We start from the raw sequence: 14,957 nt of genomic DNA on the forward strand, positions 1-14,957 counted from the left end.
ATAGGTAAAAGGTTAAATCAGTGTGATTCACAGATGAAATGATCTTTAATTGATTTACAATTTGGATTTGGATGATTTTAACTAGTATGTTTTTTAAATTACGTTCATGTTAAAGTGATGTTCAGTCTTATTGTCATTTCTGCTTGTTTGCTGTGGTTCAACCTACTCAGTTATTAACAGTCTCAAGAAACCAGAACCCCAGTATGACAGGAGACATTACAAGACATCATAATCCTGGCTGAGCATTAAGTACCCTTTGCTTTTACTCTGAAGGCCAGTATAGCGGAAGTGTTTTTGTTTCCGGGTCGTGGCGCGCTTTGTCGGAACATATTACCAAGTTGAGTGAAGATGTGATAGATGAATGTCCAGAGTGTAGTTGTCTCTTCTGTGACTCTACGATCTGTGGAAAATGTCCAGATTTCAGGAACTTAAAGATTTATTCAAACGGCGGCTGATAAATGCGGCTCGCGCTCATCTGTTTGAACATTTCGAGGAATCAATATCTGGAGTTGAAAAGAAGATCGATCACAAACGGAAACTGCTGGATTTGGTTTTATACCCCGACGTGAAGCTGCAGAGAACAGGTTGGTTTTCTTTCTGCTGCCATTGTTCTGATGATCCATCTGAACTTTATCACTGCCTGTTATTCAGGCCAGCGGACAGGTGTTGTGTCCATGTAGGTATCCCGGACAGAAAGTGTTCCCCCTGGCCGCGGGAGCGCGCATTCATTCAGCGAAGGCGCTTGATTTCACCCAAGTAAATTAAAACTAATAATTGCATTGTTTAATTCAATGTTGTGGTGTTGTAATTATCTACGAGTACACACACAATGAATCATTTGATGGTCAGGCTTCATCTGTCTATGATAGTCCAGCAGAGAGCAAGGTTTCCCCCCACCCGGCTGCATGCCTCTGCTTCAGGTCCTGGTATAAGTTTGGTGTTGTGGAAGTTCAAGAGAAAACCGATTTTAACTAAAAATAAAAAGTGTTAAACTACAAATTCGAAGTAATTGATAAAATCGATTTATCGCCAAGCCCTAATTATGAGTGATGTAGTATGCAGTAAGGCAAGGCAGTTTTATTTATACCCCCACCAATAATAAAACAAAGTACAGAAAAATAAAAAGAGAGAAATAAAATGCTAGAATAGAGCATTAAATATAAGATTGCAGCATAAAATAATGATTATCATAGTGTTCCTCCATGATGTTAAAGCCTTTACCATCATAGTGTTCCTCCATGATGTTAAAGCCTTTACCATCATAGTGTTCCTCCATGATGTTTAGCTGCTCAAGGTCATCTTAGTTTTAATAGGTGCAACAGCATCCATGACATTTGAGATTGTCCAGTTAAATTTATCCAGGAGTTGATCAACTGACTCTGCACTCACAGTTGGTGACATAGCTATAGCCTCCATAAACTTTGCACTGGTATTCTCATTTATGTACCTTCTCCTAACAGACACAGAGGTTAACTGAACATTTGGAATGATCTGTAAGTCAAAGAACACAGAAATGATCAGAAAGAGCCAAGTCCTTCACATCAACAGAAGAAATATCAACACCTTTAGAGATAACCAGATTTGGGCGTGGTGTGAGTTGGATTCCAGCATTGACAAGGTCATTCATCCTGTCAGTGCAATCCAGAAGTGGGGAGTCCTGACTGAGTGGAGAGAATGAAAGGCTGGATGGGGTCCTGGTGGGTGAAAGTTGGGAGTCTCCTGGTGGGGCTGGGGGAGACTCTTCTTGTTGGGTTGTTGGGGCTGGGGGAGACTCCACTTGTTGGGTTGTTGGGGTTGGGGGACACTCCTCATGTTGGGCTGTTGGGGCTGGGGGAGACTCCACTTGTTGGGTTGTTGGGGTTGGGGGACACTCCTCATGTTGGGCTGTTGGGGCTGGGGGAGACTCCTGATGTTGGGTTGTTGGGGCTGGGGGACACTCCTCATGTTGGGCTGTTGGGGCTGGGGGAGACTCCTAATGTTGGGCTAGTGGGGCTGGGGGAGACTCCTCATGTTGGGTTGTTGGGGCTGGGGGAGACTCCTAATGTTGGGCTAGTGGGGCTGGGGGAGACTCCTCATGTTGGGTTGTTGGGGCTGGGGGACACTCCTGATGTTGGGCTAGTGGGGCTGGGGGAGACTCCTCATGTTGGGTTGTTGGGGCTGGGGGAGACTCCTCATGTTGGGTTGTTGGGGCTGGGGGACACTCCTGATGTTGGGCTAGTGGGGCTGGGGGAGACTCCACTTGTCGGGTTGTTGGGGCTGGGGGAGACTCCTGATGTTGGGCTGGTGGGGCTGGGGGACACTCCACTTGTTGGGTTGTTGGAGCTGGGGGAGACTCCTCCTGTTGGGTTGTTGGGGCTGGGGGAGACTCCACTTGTCGGGTTGTTGGGGCTGGGGGAGACTCCTCATGTTGGGTTGTTGGAGCTGGGGGAGACTCCTCCTGTTGGGTTGTTGGGGCTGGGGGAGACTCCTCCTGTTGGGTTGTTGGGGCTGGGGGAGACTCCACTTGTCGGGTTGTTGGGGCTGGGGGAGACTCCTCATGTTGGGTTGTTGGAGCTGGGGGAGACTCCTCCTGTTGGGTTGTTGGGGCTGGGGGAGACTCCACTTGTCGGGTTGTTGGGGCTGGGGGAGACTCCTCATGTTGGGTTGTTGGGGCTGGGGGAGACTCCTCATGTTGGGTTGTTAGGGCTGGAGGAGACTCCTCATGTTGGGGCTGGGGGAGACTCCTCATGTTGGGTTGTTGGAGCTGGGGGAGACTCCTCCTGTTGGGTTGTTGGGGCTGGGGGAGACTCCACTTGTCGGGTTGTTGGGGCTGGGGGAGACTCCTCCTGTTGGGTTGTTGGGGCTGGGGGAGACTCCTCCTGTTGGGGCTGGGGGAGACTCCACTTATTGGGCTGTTGGGGCTGGGGGAGACTCCTTGTGTTGGGGTGAGGATGATGACGTTAAAGCCTCTCTCTGGGTGTGCTGACTTTCATGGTCAGTCCTTATCTCAGGCGGTAGCAATTCTTCTCCAGAACGCTGTCTCATCTGTTGTTTTGGATTGTCTTGTCTCGCCTCTTGTCCTTGGCAGGGACTGCTGGAGACTGACGCACAAAATAAAAAATGTTGTAGCTTAACAGCTGTACTCCTGACTTGTTAAGGCAAAATCCATCTGCCTTAAAGAGGTGTCTGCGTTCCCAAAAAATGTTGAAATTGTCAATAAAATTCACTGATTGAGCGGCACACGTATCTTTGAGCCATCTGTTGAGCATCATCAGCCTGCTGAATCTCTCGTCTCCTCGCCGAACTGTCGGTAGAGGTCCACTGATAAACACCTCAGTATTCAGACATCCAACTTTGTTCAGCAGATCATTAAAATCCTGTTTCAATACCTCTGATTGTTGCTTGACAACATCAAGCGCTCCTGTGTGTTTGATGAGAGATTTCACTGTCGGATGCTCAGCAGTGATTTCCAGAATTTTCTCTGAGATATCGGACACCATGTCGTTGGTAAAACAGAGTACTTTGGTGTTTTTGTTGAAAAAGCGTTTTATCTTATTCACAGTTCCGTCACCCACTATCAGCGTCTGAGGCCCAGTGGTTAGCTCTTTCTGGTGCTGGAAAGACCTAACCACTGGTGCTGGAAGATGACCTTTCTTTTGGGGAGTCAGGGTCTTGTAAAGCAGCAAATCTGTTCTCTAGTAGAATCCCTGTGTCTGGGGTCGGTTTGCTCTTACTTTTTGTTTTTGCCACAGTCCACGGCTGTTTTCTCCTTGGTACTGGGGTTGAAGACACCCTCCTGTGCGATGGCAGTGCAGGCCACCCAGTTTCATCAGGAGTCCCCGGGTGCTGGGTTCTGCCTGTTAACCGTCTTCCCATATCTGAGGGAAGCGATTTATCTGTACATGATTTATTCTTTGGCTTTGCACCAAGAGAGTTCCAGGGAGGACTACTGGTTGATTTACTGCCTAAACCACCAGCCTCCTGCTTCTTGGTGGTGCTAATTAGCTGTCTGTTAGCCTGCTCCTGTCCACTGATTTGGGTCATCAGTAGAGTGGTTTCATTCCCATATTGTCCATTTACCTCCACGTTGACTTCGAGTTGCTGAATTTTCGTCTCCTGTACTGCTATCTTCTGGAGAAGTTTGTGGTAATCATCTGTGGAAAAGGGAGGCATCTTGCTGCTAATTAGCTTAGCTGAGCTCCTCAATCCCAGTCACTGTAGTGCAGGCTTGTGCTGCTGATAGGCCACACACAAAGTAAAAGAGTTTAAATAATAGTGGTAGCCTTCAGATACTTATATAAATTGAGCTCCCAGTGATATAGAAGTATCCAGGACCCGCTTTCCATAAAATTTGTAGCAATACTGTAGTATTACAGTAAAAGTACTGCAGTACACTATTAGTATATAGTGTAGTCATGAATGAGTCACTATTCCCATTGAATTTATATTTTAACAACATTTTACTGGTGAGTCTGGTTGAAATGGGACTAATTTGAGTGCTGGGTAGATAAAATACTAAGGTATTTTATATGGATATAATTATTTTATATTAAAATATTGGTATTATATGAATATGTTGAAAGCAGATATGTTTTTTACATCCCTGATTAATATCACATAAAAGAGTCAAGCTTGGCTTAAAACATGTACTCATATTTTCACTTAATGTGTTTGTGTTTCAGAGAGTCCTGCAGACGTTCAGCAGCTGTTAGAGACTAGAGAAGAAGTTCCCAGCTCCAGTCAGGACCACCAACACCCAGATCCTTCACACATTAAAGAGGAACATGAGGAAGTCTGGACCAGTCAGGAGGGAGAGCAGCTTCAGGGACTGGAGGAGGTTGATATCACCAAGTTCATATCGACTCCTGTTCCTGTGAAGAGTGAAGATGATGAAGAGAAACCTCAGTCCTCACATCTTCATCAAAGACTAACTGAGGAGATAAAGACAGAAGCTGATGGAGAGGACTGTGGAGGATCAGAACCAGACAGGAACTCACATCCAGATACACATTTACTACCTGATACTGATGACAAGACTTCAGACTCTTCTAAACTTGACACTGATGGCAGTGATTTTTGGAAAGAGACAAGACAACATCCATCAGTCTCTGACAGTCATGTGAGGTGTAAGACTGACCGGGGACGATTAAACCCCTCTGAGAATGATAAAGCTTTTACAGAAAGAGAAAGTCTGAGCCAATACATGGCATTACATACAGAGGTAAAGAGGGAGGACCCAGATCCTCCACACATTAAAGAGGAACAGGAGGAAGTCTGGACCAGTCAGGAGGGAGGGCAGCTTCAGGGACTGGAGGAGGCTGATATCACCAAGTTCATATTGACTCCTGTTCCTGTGAAGAGTGAAGATGATGAAGAGAAACCTCAGTCCTCACATCTTCATCAAAGACTAACTGAACAGATGGAAACAGAAGCTGATGGAGAGGACTGTGGAGGATCAGAACCAGACAGGAACTCACATCCAGATACACATTTACTACCTGATACTGATGACAAGACTCCAGACTCTTCTGAACCTGATGGCAGTGATTTTATCTGCAGTGTCTGTAACAACAGATTCAGATCAAAGTCACTGTTTCGATACCACAGGTGTGATCCTGAGTCAACACAAAATCATCCCTGTGAAGAACCCAAGAAGAGATTCTGTGAATGCCCCGATTGTGGAAAAAAATTTAGATATAATTCACACCTGATTGAGCACCAGAGAACTCACACAGGGGAGCAGCCTTTCAACTGCTCAGATTGTGGTAAGAAATTTACGAGCAAAAGGGCTCTTTGGAAACACACGATAGGTCTGACAGAAGAGAAACCCTTCAGATGCTCAGTTTGTGGCAAGTTTTTTAATCATGTATGTCTGCGCTACCACATGAAATCTCACACTGGTGAGAAACCATTTGGTTGCTCACTGTGTGGTAAAAAATTTGAATACAAACTATATCTAGAGACCCACATGACAACCCACACAGGGGAGGAACCTTTTGTCTGCACTGTTTGTAACAAAAGATTCATATCACGGTCACAGTTCCAACACCACAAGTGTGGTCCTGAGTCATCACAAAAGCAACCCACTAAAAAACGCAAGAAACCACTGAAATTATGTGAATGTTCCGAGTGTGGAAAAAAGTTTGACAGAATGTTCAACCTGACATTGCACCAGAGAACCCACACAGGGGGGAAACCTTTCAGCTGCTCAGCTTGTGATAAAAAATTTACAAGCCAAGGGTCTCTTAATAGACACATGATAGGTCAGAAAGAAGAGAAACCCTTCAGATGCTCAGTTTGTGGCAAGTTATTTAATCATGCATGTCTGCGCTACCACATGAAATCTCACACTGGAGAGAAACCTTTTGAGTGTTCAAGGTGTAGTAGAAAATTTGCATACAAAGTACATCTAGAGTCCCACATGAAATCGCACACAGGGGACGAACTTTTTGGCTGCATTGTTTGTAACAAAAGATTCACATCAGCGTTTCATCTCCAAAAGCACAAGTGTGCTGATGACAGCTGCTCTGTTTTCGGTGAGACCTTTGAACACAGTGATACTCTCGTAGAACACATGACACACCACACCAGGCCAGAGGAGAACCCATTCTGCTGCAGTGACTGTGGCGAAGGATATCGTTGGCAATATCAGCTGAAAATACACGAGTGTCCTTCTAAGTCATCTCAGCAAAGCAAAACAGACTTTAAGAAAAATGACTGTGGAGAAGCTCAACAGTCCAGAACCTTAGATCCAGAGAGACATTCGAAACCAGATACTGACAAAAAGTCTTTGGTATCTTCTGACACTAATGGCAGCACTGACATTTCTTTTTGGAAAGAAACCATTGATGAAGGATGTCAAACTGACAAGAAGTCATTCACTCCTACTCCAATCAAGAGTGAAGATGATGAAAAGAAACGATTAAACCCCTCTGAGAATGATAAAGCTTTTACAGAGAGACAAAGTCTGAGTCAATACATGGCATTACATACAGAGGTAAAGAGGGAGGACCCAGATCCTCCACACATTAAAGAGGAACAGGAGGAAGTCTGGACCAGTCAGGAGGGAGATCAGCTTCAAGGACTGGAGGAGGTTGATATCACCAAGTTCATATTGACTCCTGTTCCTGTGAAGAGTGAAGATGATGAAGAGAAACCTCAGTCCTCACATCTTCATCAAAGACTAACTGAGGAGATAAAAACAGAAGCTGATGGAGAGGACTGTGGAGGATCAGAACCAGACAGGAACTCACATCCAGATACACATTTACTACCTGATACTGATGACAAGACTTTAGACTCTTCTGAACCTGAGAGTGATGACAGTGATTTCTGGACACCGATAAGGAAAAGTCATGTTTAAACTCTATGAACAATATTGTGACATTGAATGTGATGCTGACGAGTTTGAGAGTCTTTGAACAGTTTTGACAGATTTTTGAAAATGCACCAGAGAATCTGTGGGGAAAGAAAGCTTTCATAAGACATAAATGTGAATCTTGTATTAAAGTATCTGATGTCTAGATCAGCTTCAGACTTTTCTTTATGTCTGGATCCATTACCTTGATAAAGGAAAACTCATGTTAATACATCATGTAAATGAATAGAGGAGCAGTGTGATCAGATCTCAGAGTTTTAAAGTTGTACAGTGCGACCCCCATTTCTGGTGGTTCATTTGCAAACTAAGATATATATAACCTTGAAATCTTTTTTATATAGCTGCAACAAATTATTATTTTCATTATCAAATCATTTATCAGCGTTTCCCAAAGCCCAAGATGACAATCTCAAATGTCTTCTTTTCTCCACAACCCAAAAATATCTCTACTGTCACAGAGACTAAAGAAACCAGCGAATATTCACATTTATGAAGCTGGATTTTTCTCCCTTTAAGAATCACTTCAAACAATGAATTGACTATCACAATAGTTGATGATGAAGGAGGAAGGTACTAAGAGAGGAAGACAGGTTTTCCTATTGCAGAAACAAAACTTTTTTTGTTTCTCAAACTCTTGGGGTGAGTTGCCGACCCAATACCTTCACAAGCAGTTCATTTTGCAGTGTTCCAAAGGAAAGTTCCTCATGAGTTTAATGAGCTCAGGTAACAGAGTCGTATAGATAACAGAGTCTTAGTCTCATTTAGTGTGGGGGTTTTATGTCTTATTCAGGTCCAAGAGACCTTAGGGACCGTTTTATGCTTTTAGTTCAGGCCATCATTTTTTAGCATTTGGTCAGAAATGGTCTGATGAGTATCATAGATCAGCTCCCACTTAGAAGGTTATAAAGGTCAGTCCTGCAGGCTGGGGGTCTGCTCTCAACTTTGGAATCCAGGTATGTCTGTTTCTTCTTAGGAATCAAAGATTAGTTAAACACAATTAAAGAACAGGCCATTGTCTTCCTATAAACACATGCTCAGTTTAAGATCTAGTTAAGATAAGAGATAAGATATTCCTTTATTAGTCCCACAATGGACAGTGAATAGAATATAAGAGCAGCAATACAAACAAGAATAAAGAACAATAAATAATAATAAGTACATAAAAAACCAATAAGGACAGTAATAGTAAAAAAATATGTAATAAAAATAACTGTGACATTATTTACAAGAGTAAAATTGGTATTTAGTGGTAATATACCAAAGGTTATATACTTATTGCACAGATTATATAGAAATAAATATGTTTGTATATTATATAAATATTGCACATAATTGAAATGATTAGAATACTAATATTGCAGAGGATTGGACTTTAGAGCTGTGATGTCGCTCCTTCACACACTTAGGATGAAGGAGTCTGTCGCTGAAGGAGCTCTGCAGTGCAGTCAGGGTGTCTTTCATGGGGCGGGAGGCGGGAGATGAAAGCTTAGCCATCATTCTCCTCTCTGCCACCACCTCCACCGGGTCGAGGGGGCATCCCAGGACAGAGCTGGCCTTCTTAATGAGTTGGTCCAGTCTTCTCCTGTCCGCAGTGTCCTGAGCAGGTAGAGTCTGCTATGGCCCTTCTTATAAAGTGCAGTGGTGTTGTCTGTCCAGTTCAGTTCATTGTTCAGGTGAACACACAGGTACTTATATGATGTTACCATGTCAGTGTCTGTTCCCTGGATGTTCCCTGGTGCCCGAGGGGAGGGTCTGCACCACCAGCTCTTTGGTCTTCCACTCGTTAATCTGTAGGTGGTTCCTCAGGCACCAGTCTACAAAGTCCTGGATCAGTTCTCTGTACTCTCTGTCATCCCCATCTGTGATGAGGCTGATGATCGCAGAGTCATCAGAGAACTTCTGCAGGTGACAGGTGAGTGTGTTGTGTGAGAAGTCTGCAGTGTAGATGAACGGAGCCAGCACAACTGTATCTGACACACAGTCCTGAGACCTCACATACTGTGGACGGTTTATGAGGTAGTCCAGGATCCAGGATGTGAGGTGCTGGTCCACTCCTGTGTGCTCCAGCTTGTCCCTTGGGAGCACAGGTTGTATTGTGTTGAAAGCACAGGAGAAATAAAAAACCATGATCCTCACAATGCTCCCAGGCTTCTCCAGATGAGAAAGAGCTCTGTCTTGGAGGAAGATGATGGCATTATCCACCCTGATGCCACGCTGGTAGGCGAACTGTAGTGGGTCCATTGATGGGCCCACCAGGAGGCGGAGATGGACAAGGACCAGCCTCTCCAGGGTCTTCATCAGGAGGGATGTTAGTGCCACCAGCCTGTAGCTGCTGAGGTGTTTGGGGTGCAGAGTCTTGGGCTCCTGGACCATGCAGGATGTTTTCCACAGATGTGGCTCCTCAGTTTCAGGATCAGGTTATAGATGAGCTCAACTATCCCGCACAGCTGGTCTGCACAGTTCTTAAGGAGCCTGGAGCTGATGCCGTCTGAACTTCTTTGCCTTGATCCTCCAGAGCTGGTTCCTGGAGTGTTGTGAGGGGCAGGTTGGAGTAGGGGGGCTCGGTGGTAGGGAGTCCGGGGATTGTGCAGATAGGAAGAGCAGTGGGGGTGGGGTGGGGAGAGATCAGTGTCGTAGTTAGAGGGGTATAGGTGAGTGGGGGGATGGGGAAGCATACTGGAGGTGCCAATGAGGGGGGTTGCAGCACTGATGACTGGACCGGGGGAGGGGCAGATGTCTGCTCAAACCTGTTCAAGAATGAGTTCAGATCATTCACCCACTGTTGCCAGGTGATCCAGGTCGTGGTCTGGTCTTCTCAGAGGAGGGAGGGGTGATGAACTGTATTCCTCCTTAGTGTTGGCATTAAACAAGTCCAGTGAACTCTCTCAGTAGGTAGTGAGGCATCATACTAACTGCTAGCAGTTCAAAGTCTTAGGTCATGGTTTTAGTGATCAATTGAAGTCTTCTTGACACTGTTGCTTAAAAGAAACTGTAGCAGGGCCGAGAGACTGGGAAGGAAAGTAAATAAAAGTCAGCTTTGATAATGTTAAGTTGTAGTTTAAAAAAATAATTTTCCATCAGGCTGTCAGAATAGAAAGACAAGTCAATTTCTAAATGATGAAAACAAATACAACCCCAAAGCTGTCATTTCCATGACTGACCCTCTTTTGAACCCATCTTCAGCTTGCAGTTTAAATGATGGAGCCTCGGTTCAAATGTCAGGAATTTAAATTATTTTTTAAAGGAATAATTGACACCATTAGATCCTGTGGTACAGATTCATCAGGTGTCATTATCATCCACATGTGCACTACACCCCGTTCCTACCATACTATTTAAATCCAGCTTGCAGCGCCTCTCTCATGAAACAACAGCAACAATCAACATGTGTCTATCAGGTATTTCCCCCTCTGCTTTTAAAACAGCGCTGGTAAATCCTCTGCTCAACCTGGACCTTACAGGCTTAAATCAAATCTTCCCTTTCTTAGTAAACCTCTTGATAAGACTGTATTTACTACATCATCGGAATAATAATAATACATTAGTTAAACTCCAGTCCAGCTATCAGATCAAGCATAGTGCTCAAACTGCTCTAAGTGACCTGATCATTCGAACTGATTCAAACGTTGTTGCTGACCTGTTTCTGTTGAGTTCTCAATTTGATAGAAATGATTATGTCATTTAAATCAACTTGAGAAATGGAAAGGTCTCTCTGGCACTCTGCTTCACAATTTTTCAAATGCGTCCTTAACAGTTAGACACTTTTTGCTTTTACTTTGAAGGCCAGTGGAGTATACCGGAAGTTATGTTTTTGTTTCCGGGTCTTGGCGCGCTTTGTCGGAACAGTTACCGTGTTACCGAGTTGAGTGAAGATGTGATAGATGAATGTCCAGAGTGTAGTTGTCTCTTCTGTGACTCTACGATCTGTGGAAAATGTCCAGATTTCAGGAACTTAAAGATTTATTCAAACGGCGGCTGATAAATGCGGCTCGCGCTCATCTGTTTGAACATTTCGAGGAATCAATATCTGGAGTTGAAAACGAGATCGATCACAAACGGAAACTGCTGGATTTGGTTTTATACCCCGACGTGAAGCTGCAGAGAACAGGTTGGTTTTCTTTCTGCTGCCATTGTTCTGATGATCCATCTGAACTTTATCACTGCCTGTTATTCATACTGATTATTATCTGATTCATGATACTGCAGTACTAGGAAAAGTACTGCAGTATTATAGTGATGTAGTATGCAGTATTACAGTAAAAGTACTGCAGTATTATAGTGATGTAGTATGCAGTATTACAGTAAAAGTACTGCAGTATTATAGTGATGTAGTATGCAGTATTACAGTAAAAGTACTGCAGTATTATAGTGATGTAGTATGCAGTATTACAGTAAAAGTACTGCAGTATTATAGTGATGTAGTATGCAGTATTACAGTAAAAGTACTGCAGTATTATAGTGATGTAGTATGCAGTATTACAGTAAAAGTACTGCAGTATTATAGTGATGTAGTATGCAGTATTACAGTAAAAGTACTGCAGTATTATAGTGATGTAGTATGCAGTATTACAGTAAAAGTACTGCAGTATTATGAGTGATGTAGTATGCAGTATTACAGTAAAAGTACTGCAGTATTATAGTGATGTAGTATGCAGTATTACAGTAAAAGTACTACAGTATTATAGTGGTGTAGTATGCAGTATTACAGTAAAAGTACTGCAGTATTATAGTGATGTAGTATGCAGTATTACAGTAAAAGTACCGCAGTATTATAGTGATGTAGTATGCAGTATTACAGTAAAAGTACTGCAGTATTATAGTGATGTAGTACTGCAGTATTACAGTAAAAGTACTGCAGTATTATAGTGATGTAGTATGCAGTATTACAGTAAAAGTACTGCAGTATTATAGTGATGTAGTATGCAGTATTACAGTAAAAGTACTACAGTATTATAGTGGTGTAGTATGCAGTATTACAGTAAAAGTACTGCAGTATTATAGTGATGTAGTATGCAGTATTACAGTAAAAGTACTACAGTATTATAGTGGTGTAGTATGCAGTATTACAGTAAAAGTACTGCAGTATTATAGTGATGTAGTATGCAGTATTACAGTAAAAGTACCGCAGTATTATAGTGATGTAGTATGCAGTATTACAGTAAAAGTACCGCAGTATTATAGTGATGTAGTATGCAGTATTACAGTAAAAGTACTGCAGTATTATGAGTGATGTAGTTAAAAAATATGTGAGAAGTTTAGTTATGAATGATTGACTATTCCTATTGAATTTATATTTTAACAATATTTTAATGGTGAGTCTGGTTAAAATGGGACTCATTTGAGTGCTGGGTAGATAAAATACTAAGGTATTTTATATGGATATAATAGTTATTTTATATTAAAATATTGGTATTATATGAATATGTTGAAAGCAGATATGTTTTTTACATCCCTGATTAATATCACATAAAAGAGTCAAGCTTGGCTTAAAACATGTACTCATATTTTCACTTAATGTGTTTGTGTTTCAGAGAGTCCTGCAGACGTTCAGCAGCTGTTAGAGACTAGAGCTCCCAGCTCCAGTCAGGACCACCAAGACCCAGATCCTTCACACATTAAAGAGGAACATGAGGAAGTCTGGACCAGTCAGGAAGGAGATCAGCTTCAAGGACTGGAGGAGGTTGATATCACCAAGTTCATATTGACTCCTGTTCCTGTGAAGAGTGAAGATGATGAAGAGAAACCTCAGTCCTCACATCTTCATCAAAGACTAACTGATCAGATGGAAACAGAAGCTGATGGAGAGGACTGTGGAGGATCAGAACCAGACAGGAACTCACATCCAGATACACATTTACTACCTGATACTGATGACAAGACTTCAGACTCTTCTGAACCTAACACTGATGAATGTGATTTTATCTGCAGTGTCTGTAACAACAGATTCAGATCAAAGTCACTGCTTCAAAACCACAAGTGTGATCCTGAGTCATCACAAAATCATCCCTGTGAAGAACCCAAGAAACCACTGAGATTCTCTGAATGCCCCGATTGTGGAAAAAAAATTAGAAAGAAGTCACACATGATATTGCACCGGAGAACCCACACAGGGGAGCAGCCTTTCAACTGCTCAGCTTGTGGTAAAAAATTTACAAGCAAAGGGTCTCTTATGAAACACATGGTAGGTCAGACAGAAGAGAAACCCTTCAGATGCTCAGTTTGTGGGAAGTCTTTTAATCATGCATGTCTGCGCTACCACATGAAATCTCACACTGGAGAGAAACCCTTTGAGTGCTCAATGTGTGGTAAAAGATTTTCATACAAAGTATATCTAGATTCCCACATGAGGACCCACACAGGGGAGGAACCTTTAGCCTGCACTGTTTGTAACAAAATATTAAGATCACGGTCACAGCTCCGATACCACAAGTGTCTCCGTAAAGAACGCAAGAAACCACTGAGATTCCGTGAATGCCCCGAGTGTGGAAAAAAATTTAGAAAAAAGTCAAACCTGACATTGCACCAGAGAATCCACACAGGGGAGAAACCTTTCAGCTGCTCAGATTGTGGTAAAAAATTTACAAGCAAAGGGACTCTTGGGAGACACATGGTAGGTCAGACAGAAGAGAAACCCTTCAGGTGCTCAGTTTGTGGCAAGTCTTTTAATCATGCATGTCTGCGCTACCACATGAAATCTCACACTGGAGAGAAACCTTTTGAGTGCTCAAGGTGTGGTAAAAAATTTGCATACAAAGTATATCTAGAGGACCACATGAGAACCCACACAGGGGACGAACCTTTTGGCTGCATTGTTTGTAACAAAAGATTTAAAACAGCGTTTCATCTCCAGAAACACAGGTGTACTGATAACTTATCATCAGAGCATTCCCGCAAGAAATGCAAGACACCAATGAAGTGTTCTGAATGTGATGCAACATTTCCTTCCTTCTCCCAACTCCTTGCTCACATGAGGACACATAGGGGACTGAAAGCATATACTTGCTCTCATTGTGATCTCTCGTTTGGGCGTGAAAGCCATCTTGAGAAACATTTGAGAGTCCATAAAGGAGAGACACTATACAGCTGCTCTGTTTGCAGTGAGACCTTTGAACACAGTGATAGTCTTGTAGAACACATGACACACCACACCAGGCCAGAGGAGAACCCATTCTGCTGCAGTGACTGTGGCGAAGGATATCGTTGGCAATATCAGCTGAAAATACACGAGTGTCCTGCTAAGTCATCTCAGCAAAGCAAAACAGACTTTAAGAAAAATGACTGTGGAGACACACAACAGTCCAGAACCTTAGATCCAGAGAGACATTCAAAACCAGATACTTACAAAAAGTCTTTGGTATCTTCTGACACTAATGGCAGCGCTGACATTTCTTTTTGGAAAGAAACCAGGAAACATCAGTCAGGTATCACTTATCAGAGAAAAAAAGACGTCTCTGTAAGTGAAGAAGGATTTCAAAGTGGCATCAAACCAATTGAACCCAAGACTGGCAACAGTGTTCACAGTGATTTTGGCAAAAAAATGACATATAAAGGAATCATGCCGCACATGGAAGTCCACTCAGGGAAGAAATCATTAAACTGT

At 42.9% G+C, this 14,957-nt stretch overlaps 1 protein-coding gene across 1 annotated transcript; it reads left to right on the forward strand.

Annotated features, from left to right (window-relative positions):
• Nucleotides 1-371: 371 nt before the first annotated feature.
• On the forward strand, nucleotides 372-7,342 carry LOC128374530 (zinc finger protein 84-like). Its single transcript, XM_053334801.1, has 3 exons — nucleotides 372-584; nucleotides 4,662-5,744; nucleotides 6,549-7,342. The coding sequence occupies exons 1-3, from the start codon at nucleotides 410-412 to the stop codon at nucleotides 7,340-7,342; spliced, it is 2,052 nt and encodes a 683-aa protein (XP_053190776.1). The 5' UTR covers nucleotides 372-409.
• The last annotated feature ends 7,615 nt before the right edge of the window (nucleotides 7,343-14,957 follow it).

This window comes from Scomber japonicus, chromosome 15 (genome assembly GCF_027409825.1).
Source record: "Scomber japonicus isolate fScoJap1 chromosome 15, fScoJap1.pri, whole genome shotgun sequence".
Lineage (NCBI taxonomy): Eukaryota > Metazoa > Chordata > Actinopteri > Scombriformes > Scombridae > Scomber > Scomber japonicus.